We start from the raw sequence: 15,688 nt of genomic DNA on the forward strand, positions 1-15,688 counted from the left end.
GCTTCTGATTATTTTTTATCAAACCAACTTTAGTAATGATAATCGAATCTAAGCCCAAAATTCAGGGTGGATCAATTTGACTAAAATTTTCAGCAAATTCCCTTTACATTATCTAGTTTTTAACTATTATAGTGAGAACTACCAGCTCTTTATCTAATCTCCCATAATGTATCTTGAAATTGTACGGTTATTTTAAACTCATAGTTTAAATTCTAGGGTTATGTTACCAATACCATGGTTACAAATAGTACTTAAATTCTAGGGTTATGTTACCATAGTTACAAATAGGATTTAAATTCTAGGGTTATGTTACCATAGTTACAAATAGTATTTAAATTCTAAGGTTATGTCACCATAGTTACAAATAGGATTTAAATACTAGGGTTATGTTACCATAATTACAAATAGTATTTAAATTCTAAGGTTATGTCACCATAGTTACAAATAGTATTTAAATTCTAAGGTTATGTCACCATAGTTACAAATAGTATTTAAATTCTTGGGTTATGTTACCATAGTTACGAATAGTATTTAAATTCTTGGGTTATGTTACCATAGTTACGAATAGGATTTAAATGCTAGGGTTATGTTACAAGTAGTATCTAAATTCTTGGGTTATGTTACTGTAGTTACAAATAGCATTTAAATTCTAGGGTTATGTTACCATAGTTACAAATAGGATTTAAATTCTAGGGTTATGTTACCATAGTTACAAATAGTATTTAAATTTTACAGTTATGTCTGTTAAGTACTAAACTTACGTTGTCTGTCTACAATTAGCTCTGCTTGAGAATAGACTCTAAGCTAGTTGACTAACATTTTAATTCCTGCATCAACGATTAAACGTTGAGAATTTTTTAATCCGCTTCCATTTTCATATTTAATAAATTTGACAATGTTTATTTAGTCTTTTAAAGAAGTAAAAGGAATTAGAACGAGCCGTATAAGAAAGTTTGAAATCCTACCTGCCGAATGACGTCCAAGGTATTGGAATGTTGAATGATTTTATAAACTGACTAAGTGTATCATTATCATCTAGAAATAGATGTCTTGATTAGAATACTGGTACTTATTATATTACAGCAGGGTGGATGCCATACTCTAAATAAACCAACCATATTATTTTAACTATTGATGCGTCATGATACCCTACTCTAAATAAACCACAGTATTAAAGTATCGATATGGCATTTTACGCAATAGGGGGAGAGAGAAATGGGGTTTAACATCCACTCGACACAAACTAGGTCATTTCGGGACTAAGATATTCAATTTTATTTCAATAATTTGCTTGCACGTAGGGGTCTTTAGCAGTGAGAGGTAACCTTAGGACCCTTGGAAAACCTACTTGGTTGGACAGGCGACCCTACTCCATGTCAGACCTTATGATTCAACGCATATGTGCTAACCATTCGGCCATCCAACTCCTCTTGAGTCTTACACAATAGGAATCACTACAATATTGTGAAAAAAAAAATTCTGATGTTTAATTGAAATTTCTTCAATCTATGCTGTTTATGTCATTTTGTTGCAGGCAAACAAATCATAGGCCCTTTTTTAATCTGATTTGGGGGGTGGGTGGCCGAATGGTTAGCATGTGCAGGTTATATCGTAAAGTCTGTCATTGAGTTAACTGGCGTGGTTTTGATTCCCCGGTTGTATGTGACAAGGGTCGCTTGTCCAACCATCGTGGGTTTTCCCTGTGTTTTCCGGTTTCCTCTCACTGCTAAAGACCCCTACACGCAAGCAAATTATTGAAATAGAATTAAACCATATGTTAGTCCCGAAATGACCTAGTTTGTGTCGAGTGGATGTTAAACCCCATTTCTCTCTTGCTCTGTCTCTAAAGAGAGATCATTTGCACTTGATAACGATAGGAGATTACTTGTCGAAACGTCGTGGTATATGTGTAATAAACCAGTGACTGTATTCCATATAAATTGTGTTGTGTTTTAATCAATCTGAGTACATAATAGAATGGATTAAGCGTTGAGAAATTTGATATTTTAGCGAAAAACATAAACGATGCATGGTTACTTTAAGACAGGGTGGATACTGTAAATAAAACAAAGTATAGATATATATTTATAGATTTTACGTACAGAAGTATATTTACAGTGTTGATGATGATTCAGTGTTGATGTAATAAATAAATAAAGTAGGTGTGAAATTACCCAAGTCTGATTCAAATACCAACTTTCTACAGATTGACGTCACGCTGTGTTATTCCCAAAAAACTAATTAATTGAAATTCAGGTTTAAGTTTTTTTCTTACTTTATAACTTAAACATACATTATGCAAGAGCTAAATCTGCCTATTGCAGGTTTTTCTTTAGGCCTGAAATGTTTTCTAAAGTATTAATTAGACATTAATTAACTGATCCAGGCCTTAATCAACTCTCGATGGCATCAGATTTCTCCGATATTAAATAGATTAGAATGGTTCAGCGATACTTTGATTTAATCAAATATGGAGGATCGAGACTTAGCTTCGATCAACCAGTACGGTGGTTAAACTTATTGCACACGTCTGTCAAACCTTCAAAGGCTAATATCTTCGCTTGCAATAGAGTAATTTGAATGAAATTTTCAAATTATTCATTTTACATCATCTACTTTCGAACTATTATAGCAAGAATGGCTAGTTCTTTATCTAAATCTTACATAATGTATCTTTAAGTTTTAACAAAAGGGGTTTGGGTAGCTGAGTACTGACACATGCTCTTTAGATCATAAGGTCTGTTCTTGAGTCCGGGGGGGGGGGCTAGTGGTTTAATATGTGGGCGAAGGAAACAATAAGGCCCGTCATTGAGTCAACTGGTGTGGTTTCGATTCCCCAGTTGTACGTTACAAGGAGTAGGGTCTCCTGTCCAGACGCGTGGGTTTTCTCCAGGTCCTCTGGTTTCCTTCCACTGCTAAAGACCCCTACGTGCAAGTGAATTAATGAAATAAAATTAAACCTTATGTTAGTCCAAAATTTGCCTAGTTTGTGTCGAGTGGACATTAAATCCCATTTTTCTCTCTCTCACTATAGCAAAGTAAATATTAAATATTTGCCACCAAATACAACATCGATATACAGTTAAAGAAGTTTATACTTCTGGTGTTCGAAGGTACATTAATACTTCCGGTATTGAGTATTCCGTTATACTGTGTACTCCGGCTATTTTAACGATCCGTACGATGTGACTGATTTCACTTTAATTCAACCCAATTTCATCCCATTTTATTTCCCTACCTATATGTATATTATTTGTGTTAAAATGATACAAGCTGTAATTTTCCTCGAATAGCTCACTACATACTGCATGTCACATATGCCTATCGCCTGTCCAACTTTTTCGTGGGTTTTCTCCGGGTCCTCCGGTTTCCTCCCTTTGCTAAAGACCCCTACGCGCTAGGAGAATTATTGAAACAAAAAATAGAACCATGTATTAGTCCCGAATTGACCTAGTTTGTGTCGAGTGAATGTTAAACCCCATTCTCTCTCTCTCTCTCTCTCTTTCTCAAATGGATCTCTCTTAAATGGCCTGGATGGATTATAAATATATGTAGTTAAATCTATTTCCATCCCACTTTATTTCCCGAGCTATATTATCTGTGTTAGATCAGAATAATACTAGAATATATTATTGTGACCTATAAATGATTTGACCTGATAAAAGATAAAGAGGATGAAGATCATCTCTCATTATTTAAAGATACATTATGGGAGATTAGATAAAGAGCTGGCAGATCTCACTATAATAGTTGAAAACTAGATAATGTAAAGGGAATTTGCTGAAAATTTCAATCATATTGATCCACTCTGAACCGAGAATTTAGCGATTGAAATTTCGGCCTAGCCTCGATCATCATTTCTAAAGTCGGCACGATAAAAAAACAGTCTCAATTATCCAGTTCATGATTTAATCATAAATGAAAGTTGAGCAGCAATTGGATTCTAATCCAGTAAATATCACAGGCGAGCGATGACATTGAGAGTTGATTATGGTCTGGATAAGTTAATTAATGTCTAATTAATAATTTAGATAGCTCTTGCATAATGTATGTTTAACGTTAAAACAACAAATCAGCCATTTTGTTAACTGCAAAATTAAATATTACCATTTATTCAATATATCTAGGAGCAGGACCATCAAGAGTCCTGATGGGTCCTGTTAGCCCTGATGGGTCCTGTTAGCCTGTATTCATTAAAGCAGAATTCAGTTCAAACTTTTGTTAAAAATGTTACAAAGGTGAAGCACTGAACTATCTGTTCTCGATGCTTGTTTCCTGCGTTCCTCAAAAAATCTTTGATCATAACATGGAATATGTGGTCCCCAACTATAGACTAAAGTTTTTCAATCATAGGTGTTTCTCATACAATACACCAAATTCATTACCATTGATCCGGTTTCGTCCCACTGCTAAAGACTCTTACACGCAAGAGAATTATTGAAATAAAATTAGACCATATGTTAGTCCTTAAATGACCTAGTTTGTGTCGAGTAGAAGTTAAACTCCGTTTCTATCGCTCTCTCATTACCCTTGACCATAAAGAATTCACAATCTCTTGACTGTTTAAAGAAGCAATTAAAGACTCATCTTTTTTCGACTGCTTATTAACATTAACTGTGTTTTTATCGTGTGATAAGTGGTGGAGAGCTAGATGAGCCTTGAGCATTAACTTTAATGGAATTGTCAGCTATATAAGAATGCGCTATTATTATTATTATTACTTGCAAGCGAATTAATAAAATTTAAAAAAATGAACCATATGTTAGTCCCGAAATGATCTAGTTTGTATCAAGTGGATATTAAGCCCTATTTTACTGTATCTCTCTGAAGTCTGTCTCTTTAAAAGTAGATAATATAATTTGATGTCATTACATCCTGTATATAATGAACTACATTCACCTTGTCTACTGGTTCTAGATTAATACAGTACACTTCTATTGTCACACAGTTAATTATTGATTTTGTCTATGTTGTTTTGTTATGTCTATGGATTGTTGAACAGTTTTCCTGATTGTGTAAAATGGTAAATATCGTTCATTGTTTTGTTCTGTCTATAGATTATTCAGCAGTTTGCTTCCTTGGGTATTTTTTTATATATGAAACGGTGTAAAATGGTATTGTTAATTGTTTTGACCGGTCAAATTTGCAGCATGGTTTCGCCCTTGTCAGTGGTGCAGAATGGACGGCCTGACAAGAAAAGTGTCTTGTGATTCAGCCGAAAAAAACGTGGTGCATGTAAAAAAAAGATATAGTTGTTCGGATGAGTCAAAAAAATTAATGTTCTGTGTACACATTGGCTTGCACGTAAAAGAACCCCTGACAGTTGGAAGTCAGGCAAAATTTCCCTCATTTCACACTGTATGCCCGTCTTCATTGGGGGTTGGTTGGCCGAATGGTTAGCACGCACGCGCTGTATTATAAGGTCTGTCATTGAGTCAACTGGCAGGGTTTCAAATCCCTGGTTGTACGTGACAAGGAGTAGGGCCGTCTGTTCATCCTCGTGGGTTTTCTCCGGGTCCTCTGGTTTCCTCCCACTGCTAAAGACCCCTACGCGCAAGCGAATAATTGAAATAAAATTGAATTATTTGTTAGTCCCGAAATGACCTAGTTTGTGTCGAGTGGATGTTAAACCCCATCTCTCTCTCTCTCTCTCTCTCTCTCCCCCCCCCCCATCTTCATTAGCCCAGTAGGAGCAGAACAGTAGGTCGTTAAACCCCATTTCATTTGATTACATGTGTATAGATAATTTATACATGTACTATACAAGATAAGATGGTTTTAATCTCTCTACTGTATATATTATTGATATGTAATATTAACCTGTACCTGTACTTACCTGATATATTGATTGATATATAATCAAACAGGTAGATCTCTATACCTTGATTTACGATAGGTATTATATGTAATGGTTGATTATTGTTATGTCTGCGGAGTCATTCAATATGGATCACTGCATTTAATCTGCAAAACCATCAAGATTTTCAACATGACATCACAACAGCATCAAGATATTAATGTGTGATTGGGGAGTCGCGGTGGCTCAGTGAGCAAGGCACTGGTTCACTAACTAGGACATCAAGGGTGTTCGATCCCCATGTTGGCCAAGAAAATTTAGGAAACATGTAGATCTGTATGGGTTGATATATAGCCGGTATTGTTTATCATGTTTAATTATTTGCTTTGTCTACAAGACATGCATCATATTAGTAAATGTCACTGCTCCATTGTTGGTGGTGGGGGATGGGGAATGGTCTAACGCGTGAGCTCTAGGTCATACGGACTGTTATTGAGTCAAGTGGCATGGTTTTGATCCGACACTCTTATGTGACGAGGAGTCAGGCGACTATTGAAGGGTGATTGCTCATTAACTGCATCAAATGAAGAGCAATTACTACTAATTGACTGCCTCAAATAAAGGGTAGGGTAATTCCTAATTGATTGTATTGAATGAAATGAAATGGAGTTTTACGTCCTACTGTTCTGCTCCGAAGTGGGCTAATGAAGGTGGGCATACACCATACAGTGTGCTATGAGGGAAATTTTGCCTGGACAGCGGCACTATGGCCAACTCTTATATCGAATTCTAACTGTCAAGGGATCTTTTACGTGCACGCCAGTGTGTACAAGGAACCTCATTTTTTCGTCCCATCCAGCTGTCCTTGTCAGGCCCTCTGTCCTGCATCACTGACAAGGAACCACGCCGGAAAATCTGGATGAACTTTCTCGGCCAATGCAGAGATCGAACACCTGACCTCCAGGCTAGAGAGCCAGCGTCTTACCCACCTAGCCACCGTGATCCCCGTGTATTGAATGAATGATTACTAATTGAATGAATCCTCGGTTGTACGTGGCAAGGAGTAGGGTCGCCTGTCCAACCTCGTTTGTATTCTCCGGGTCCTCTGGTTTCCTCCGACTACTAAAGACCCCTACGCGCAAGCGAATTATGTAAATAAAATTCAAACATATGTTAGTCCCGAAATGACCTAGTTTGTGTCGAGTGGACGTTAAACCCCATTTTTCTCTCTCTCTCTCACTAATTGAATGAATAGCGATTGCTAATTGACTGCATCGAATGAAGGGCAATTGCTAATTGACTGCATCGAATGAAGGGTAATTGCTAATTGAGTGTATCAGATCAACCATGCATGTAATTGCTAATTGAGTGAATAAAACATAGTTTTTGGTTATAAAAACAAGAATTAGGTTTTGTTCTATAATTGATATATAAACAGTTTTCTAGGTTTATTTATACTCAAGCCATTTAACAAATGAGCAGTGTGTATGGTGTATTGACCGATTCCAAACAGCCTGGCTTCAAATCTCCTCTAGTAGAGTTATTCCTGATAGTTCTATTTATAGCTGACCCTGTCAGTAGAACCAGAGTTACATCTGGTATGAGGAACTATTTATAGTAACAATTCTACAGACTGTGAGAAAAGTCTACTCTATTAAACTGACTTCATTAAACATTCTCACCTACTTCTTATACTTTTATCAGAATATAGGTAAAACTCATTTGATGTTTGGGGGTGGGGACAAGTATAAGTAAAGCTCATTTGATGTTGGAAGTGCGGTGGGGGGGGGGGGTCTGTCATTGAGTCAAGTCCTTCCTCGGTTTTTATCCGATTTTCATGAAACTTAAAATATATGTTTATATCCCAAAGATCTCGATTCATTTCAATATTGATGCATGTTGGACCATAACATCCTGGATTATGGTCCCAGATTGTACGATAAATCACTTTTTTTTAGCCTGTTCTCTGTCCATCTCTTGTAAAATGTGGGCCTATTTTGCATGGCATTCTCAGACTTAAGACTTTACTCAACTTTCAGTCATTATTTATGAGAAATATCTTTGATCCAGAAACACAAAACTTTGCACATAGTTTCTTATTGATGTATTTAATACATTAAAACAACAAAAGTTTTATAAAGGGCTATATTTTAGTTAAAATACATTTAAGGCAAACATGTAAGGAGAATGTTATGTGAAACTGGGGTCAGGATAAAGTTATAACTGTCGTATCGACTTTAGTAATGATGATCGAGGCTAGGCCTAAAATTCAATCACTAATATCCCGGTTCAGAGTGGAACAATTTGACTAAAATTTGCAGCGTATTCTATTTACATTATCTAGTTTTCAACTATTATAGTGAGAACTGCCAGCTCTTTATCTAATCTCCCATAATGTATCTTTAATGACTAATAAGATGGTATATGACTAGCAATGTATACAAATATTTAACATTATATAACTACATGTATAAACACTAAGAATACAAAATAGTCATAGCTTGGGCTTAAAAAATAACCAACAATTGACCCTAAAAATTAAAAGATAAATGGCCATAATGACGAACTGGCACAATAATAGATGAGTTTAAATCATATTAAAAAGAAAAGGTCAGATTATAAAATTATACTATAACATTTAAGTTGAAGGTGGAGGTTTATTCTCTGAAATATTGTGGATTAAAACTATCGCCCTGTCAGTGTGGCACTACTAATTCTGTTGTGAGCAGGAAGAACAATGTGGGAACTTAGCTCTTCAGGCCTGGTGACTTGTCAATTTTGCCTATAATGAAGCACATACATAGAACTCTCTACCACTTCATCTACGGATAGACCTATCTCTCAAAACCTACCTGTTTCAATATTCATATTTATAACTGTTCCTTGTAAATTGTGTCAATGCTTTGAGCACACAATACTGTTTGGGGTCTAGCACTTTATAAGAACTCTTATTATTAATTTAAATTAATGACGTGTTTATTTTGTATATTTTAGAATTTGTCATCAAGACCGTATTCAGGTAGTGGAACGTCGAGTTATGGTACGTCTGATAGTGGACGATATTCATCACGACCTGCTAGCTCTTATAATGAATATTCACGCTCCACAACCTCATTAGATTCAGATTATAAAAAGGTATGTCTTTATATGTCTTTATACATGTATTTCAGGGATTGGTGGTCGAATGGTTTAATTTGTGTGCTTTAGATTTTAAGGTCTGTTATTGAGTCAAGTGTCGTTTCATTTCCCCACTTGTATTTGACAAGGAGTGGGGTCACCTGTCCAACCAGGTGGGTTTTCTCCTGGTCCTCCGGTTTCCTCCCACTGTTAAAGACTCCCTCTGTGCAAGTGAATTATTTAAATAGAATTGAACCATATTAGTCCCGAAATGACCTAGTTTGTGTTGAGTGGACGTTAAACCACATCTATCTCTACAGACAACACTTACCATCTGATTGTTTTGAAATTGAAATATGTTGTTAACATTAGTGAGATATGGCCCTTATTTCACTTTGTTGCACCTTGTGAACGCTTTAGCGACAAAAGTTATTATCCGATCTGTATGAAATTTATATGTGTCATTTAAATTCGTGAAACAATGAAGCCTTTTGAATTTCCATTTTTTATGTCTAGAGTTATGGCCCTTGTTTCACTTTGTTAGACCTTTTGAACACTCAAACGACAAAAGTTGTCATTTGATCTGTATGAAATTTATATCCATCATTTAGATTAGCGAAACAAAGAAGCCTATTCAATTTCAACAATTTCTGTTAATGACTTACAGAGTTAAGTCCCTTGTTTCATTTTGCAGAACCTTGTAAACCCTCAAACAATGAAAATTTTAATCTGATCTGTATGAAATTATCTTGTAAAAGTCCTTATTACCTACAAAAGAATAAATATGTAAATTAGTGAAACGAAGCAATTTGTTGAATTTCAGCAATTTTCGTTTATTACTTTTAGAATTAAGGCCCATGTTTCCATTTGTAGAACCTTGTGAACCCTCAAACGACGGCAATTATAATCTGATCTGTTTGAAATTGTCTAGTAAGTGCCCCCCATTGCCTACAAAAGAATAAATATGCGACAACCCTTGTCGACCACTAAGACGATTTAGCTGCTGTTGGTTTTTTATTGCCTTGCAACCTATCTTAGTTATTATATGAAAAGAAAAGAAATCCAGTAATGAAATCCCCCATGTTTTATTTTAGTTATATGAAGAAGAGAAATCCAGTAATGAAAAATTACGAAAGGAATTAGAGCAGTGTAAACAAGAATTAAGAGATGCTAAGAAAGAATTAGATCGGGTCATGAGAAAAAATAATGATCGAACGGAAGTTACCAACGACAAACGGGTAAGTCAAATATATTAAACGTAAAACAGAGTTCCTGTTACTCTGTAATGAGTAAGGGGGTTGGATGGCCGAATAGTTACCGTGTGCGCGTTGAATCGTAAGGTCTGTCATTGAGTCAACTGGCGTAGTTTTGATTCCCCAGTTGTACGCAACAAGGAGTAGGGTCACCTGTCGAACCTCGTGAGTTTTCTCCGGGTCCTCCAGTTTCCTCCTACTGCTAAAGACCCCTAGACGCAAACGAATTATTGAAATAAAATTGAACCATGTGTCAGTCCTGAAATTACCTAGTTTGTGTCGTATATTTAAACCCCATTTCTCTCTCTCTCTCTCTCTAATGGGTAGGGAGTCATGGTCGCTCAGTGAAAAAGATGTTAGCTCGGTAATCTGGAGATCCTGTGTTTGCTCCCATAGTTCGCTGAGAAGGTTTCTCGGGATTGTCCGACGTTAAGCTTTATCAATGGTGCAAGGCAGAGGGTCTGGCAAGGGACCAACATATAGTTGTTCGAATGGAATGAAAAACAGGGGTACCATGTACACAGTGGCATGCACGTAAAAGATTCCTTGACATTTGGAATTCGATACAAGAATAGGCCGTCTTGCTGCATACCGGGCAAAATTTCCCTCATATCACACTGTATGGAGTATGCCCGTCTTCATTAGCCCAGAAGGAGCAGAATAGTAGGACGTTAAACCCCATTTCATATTTAATGTGTTTTTATTTTATAATTTCAGGAAAAACGAGCTTTAGAAAGAAAGTTATCTGAAATGGAGGAAGAACTTAAGGTATGCATCACAAACAAATTTTCTTACATGTGTCGCTTTTCATTACCTAAGGGTCCCTGCATTTGGAGTCCATTTTACTTCCTTTCGGATGATTCCAGTTTCTTACCATGCTTTCAATTCCATTGGTTGGGTTTATTTGACAAGCGTTTCCCATCATTACGCTACAGTTAGGTATTGTGTAGTTTTAGTGGCAGTTTCTGTATTTAATGTTTACAAGCATTTCCCATCCTTACACTACATCCTTACGCTACAACTTTGGGTATCGTTTAGTTGTGATGTTTTAGTGGCAGTGTCTGTATTTAATGTTTAGTTTCAAACCATTGTTGGCAAATTGTTAAAATTCATTGATATTTTCCAGCATGTGTCCCTTGTCAGTGATACGGGACGGAGGGCCTGGCACGGAACACACAGTGTCTAGTTGTTTGGATAGGACAAAAATCGAGATTCGGTGTAATGGTGCGCTTGTAATAAAACCCTTGAAGGTCATTTTCCAGCAGGTGTCCCTTGTCAATGATGCAGGATGAAGGGCCTGGCACAGAATACACAGTGTCTAGTTGTGCAGATGGGATAAAAAACTAGATTCAGTGTTAATTGCCGCGCATGTAAAAGAAACCTTGACAGATTGATTTCAATTAAGAGCAGATGGAGATGTCATCCAAAATTTCCATATTTGTTCATTAAATGGTGTATGACCATTCCCCATGCCCAAAAGGCCATGTTTTTCTGGAAAGCCCAGTTGAACTTTGCAGGGACCAGGCAAATCAGTAAGATAACAGTACAAGAGAGGGTGGGTGCTTCTTAATGTAGTCTCTGTCTTCCAGCAAAGCTTTAAACAATTTTCCTAAAATACCTAGGCTTTTTGTTCTGAGATGTAGTCTCTGTCTTCCAGCTATTGGAGAAATTAAAGGCAGATAATGCCAAACTTAGAGAGGAGAACCGTGCTCTAACACGGGTGGTGTCCAAACTATCGAAATAGGTAACATGCTCACGGCCATTTTATAAGACCTTTTCCATGATCCAATTATGCAGAGGTGCAGAACTTAACCTAATATTTTTTATGGCCTTGAACTTTGTCTGATTAATGCCATGGAAACGGATAGACCAAAAAAAAACGTTATCAAGACTGTTTCTAAATATTTATGTGATTTTATTTCCTGATCTATAAAATAATATTTTCCAACATTAAAAATTTCCCAAGGACAAATTGTTGTCCAAAGATAAGGTAGTCATGTGAGTAAACAAATATTAATGACCATTTAAGTCATGTGACTACATCGAAATTAATGACCATTTAAGTCATGTGACTACACAAAAATTAATGACTAAGTCATGTGACTACACAAAAATTGATGACGATTTAAACAGACAAAGTATGAGCCCTTTATTAACGGGATTCAGGACCCTAATATTTTAAAATCTTTGGGTAATTTGGAACTACTTTTATTTTATTAAGTTTCACCCTTTACCTGTTGCAGGTGAGCTTTCTATAAAATATACAAATATTTTTCATATTATTTCTTTTTGTACAAATTCGCTTATCTTTTATTTGTCCCAAGTAATATATATATTTTTTGTTATTTGTCATCGTCCAATCAGAAGTGTTTTAGTATATTTATGAACTTGTAGTGCGATAAGCTTAAATAGGACATATTTAATTTAATGGCGTCGTCCAATCAGAAGTGTTGTAGTATAATTTATCAGAATTATTCACAGTTATCTAGAAAAATAGGAATTTGTTTAGATGTGTAAATAGAGCTTTGGTAGAAGATTCGGCAGAAACCCCGCTGCCTGAGCAAAATTGTCCCCCTCACATACCATACATAGCGGGTGGTGGATTGCCAAATTGTTAGTGTTTGGTTTCGATTCCTTGATTGTACGTGACAAGGAGTAAGGTCACCAGTCCAACATCATGGGTTTTCTCCGGGTCCTCCAGTTTCCTCCCACTGCTAATGACCCCCACGCGCAAGGGAATTATTTAAATAAAATTGAACCATATGTTAGTCCCGAAATAACCTAGTTTGTGTCGAGTGGAGGTTAAACCCCATTTCTCTCCCTCACCCCACATAAACATTAAAATGAAACTTACCATGCTGATATCCAAATGGCCTGTATTATTATATATGTTAAACAGTTGTTAAACCCCCATTTCATTCCCTTCCGCCCTAGTTCACAACATTTTCATGTTATGGGTTCCATCCCATCCAAATTTACAAAACTTCCACCTTATGGACTCCCTCCCTCATTTACCTCAAACAGGCATTATTCAAGAGCTAAATCTGCCTATTACAGATCTTTTCTTCGGGTCTTAAATGCTATATAAATTATTGATTAGACATTAATTAAATAATCCAGACCATAATCAACTCTCGATGCTATTGGATACTCAAGTTTTTCAATAGATTCAAATACGATTGACAGTTTAATTTAAAAATGGATAATCAAGAATTTGTTTATTATCTTAACAACAGTAGCAATGACAATCAAGACTACACTGTTCTTCAAATGGCCATAACTCACCTCACAATGAAGTAATTTGACTGAAATTTTCAACATTTTCCCTTTTCAATATCTATTGTTTAAATATTATAGCGAGAACTGTCAGCTGTTCAGCTAAATCTTACATAATGCATCTTTACTATAACTATTATGACGAGAACGTCCATGTCTAAATCTTACATAGTGTATCTTTCATATAACCATTATGACAAGAACGTCCAGCTCTTTATCTAAATCTTAATCTTATGCCCCTTTAAGGTTTGATATTTAAAAGTACATACCCAGTTTCGTTTGATAAATTTGAAGCTGTAAATTTTCTATGTAGAATTGTGTTTTTGACGTAGAATTAATCCAATCATTCTATATATGACATCATTCACATTGTAAACTTATTCAAAAATTTACTGCTTTACCAGTACTGGGAATGTGACCTATGACCCTTCAAATAAAACTTGACCTATGACCTCTGCACCAAAAGCCTTGACTCAAACCCCTTATACCAAATTATGGAAAAGGTCTTTAAAATGATTGAAACAGTTTTGTTGGAGCATGGAAACCCGTTTGGTCTGGTTACCATGGCATGGTAGCACTCCCTCATTCCCTGTCTCGTCCAGTTTGTCTTGTATAAATATATAACACTCCCTTTCTCTCTAATAATAGACATTTTTGGCAAGCAGAAATTCCTGGTCAGTATCGCGTGTCCGTATCAATTTTTCGTGTGACGTCATTTTTCCTACTTTTCGATGCTGAAATGTTGTGTTATAGCATTTTTTTTATGAACCTATGTGTATTCTGGAACACGAAGGTGTATATTTGATATGGTTTTAAACATGATAAAGACTGCAATTTAATCATTGAAAAAAAGCACCCCAATGGTGAAAATCGGAACTTATATGTATGCAGCACGAAAGTCTGCCAAAACTCTAAAACTTCATTGACACAACATCTTGTGACGATACGGATACATGATATGGGTGGGACAAATTCTGCTTGCCAAAATTCTCTAGACTAATAATCTCTCTCTAAGGCCAAATCAATAGGATTTTTACTTCTCCAGAATCAATAGTCTATTTATCGATCAATAATCAATAGTCTGTCGATCAATAATCTATCTATCAATAGTCTCCTGATCAATAATCTATCAATCAATAGTCTCTTGAGTTCTGTCAACAATATCTTTTTTAAAATTTCAAAATTTTTAATGGAAAACTTTTTAAAAGTGACATCCAAGTACTCTTTTTACACACACATAAAAGTGTAGTATATTGTCGTAGACTTCGTCCATTTGTCTTCCACAATTTCTTGTGAACACGCTATAGTCAACATTATTTTATCATCTGATCGTTTTGAAATATAAATATGTCGTTTACATTGGGAAGATGAAAAAGCCAATTGTTATAGAGTTATTACCCTTGTTTAACTTTGTATAACCTTGAGAACACTCGAAAGATAAAATTTATCATCCGATCTGTATTAAACTAAATCAGTAAATTGAAGAAGCCTATAGATTTTAAACAATTTCCTTCCATTACTTTTAGAGTTGAAGCCCTTGTTTCAATTTTTGAACCTTGTGAATGCTCAAACGACAAAAATTATCATCCAATCGGATTAAATTGATATCAGTGTCTAGTAAATGCTCCCATAACCTATAAAAAAAAGAAATAAGAAATATTCGACAACCGTCGTCGACTGCCCTGACAATTAAGCAGTTGCAGTGGGCGTATGTTTTTCCTTGCTTGGCAACCTATCTTTAGTTTTAAAGTAGATTGGGGGGTTGGATGGCCGAATGGTTAGCACGTGCACGCTGTATCATAAGGTCTGTCATTGAGTCAACTGGTGTGGTTTCGAATCCCCTGTTGTACGTGACATGGAGTAGGGTCGCCTGTCCATCCTCGTTGGTTTTCTCCATGTCCCCCGGTTTCCTAAAGACCCCTACGCGCTACGTGCAAGCGAATTATTGAAATAAAATTGACCCATATGTTAGTCCCGAAATGACCTAGTTTGTGTCAAGTGGACGTTAAACCCCATTTCTCTCTCTCTCTTTAAAGTAGATTTGTCCTGATGAAATGAGAAGGAATATTTTTAATTAGTCTTCTGGAAGAACAAAAATGCTAATTGATATGGCCTAATATTTACATGTATTAATCAGTTAATTCTAATATCTTGTTTCATCTTTTTTCTCTGGGTAACTGCCCTGTTTTTTTTTTCTTAAAAAATATTAATCTTAGCAGATATTCTCAAAACCTTACACAAATCC

At 35.9% G+C, this 15,688-nt stretch overlaps 1 protein-coding gene across 11 annotated transcripts in view; it reads left to right on the forward strand.

The window, feature by feature from the left end:
- Nucleotides 1-15,688, forward strand: part of LOC126811640 (protein phosphatase 1 regulatory subunit 12C) — a 90,679-nt gene that overhangs the window by 62,627 nt on the left and 12,364 nt on the right. For all 11 annotated transcript variants that reach the window (XM_056098467.1, XM_056098469.1, XM_056098471.1 and 8 more), the window contains 3 exons: nucleotides 8,792-8,932; nucleotides 10,009-10,152; nucleotides 10,885-10,935. In XM_056098467.1, coding sequence (XP_055954442.1) covers nucleotides 8,792-8,932; nucleotides 10,009-10,152; nucleotides 10,885-10,935 — 336 coding nt within the window. The remainder of the gene's footprint in view (nucleotides 1-8,791; nucleotides 8,933-10,008; nucleotides 10,153-10,884; nucleotides 10,936-15,688) is intronic.

Source organism: Patella vulgata, chromosome 2 (assembly GCF_932274485.2).
Source record: "Patella vulgata chromosome 2, xgPatVulg1.2, whole genome shotgun sequence".
Lineage (NCBI taxonomy): Eukaryota > Metazoa > Mollusca > Gastropoda > Patellidae > Patella > Patella vulgata.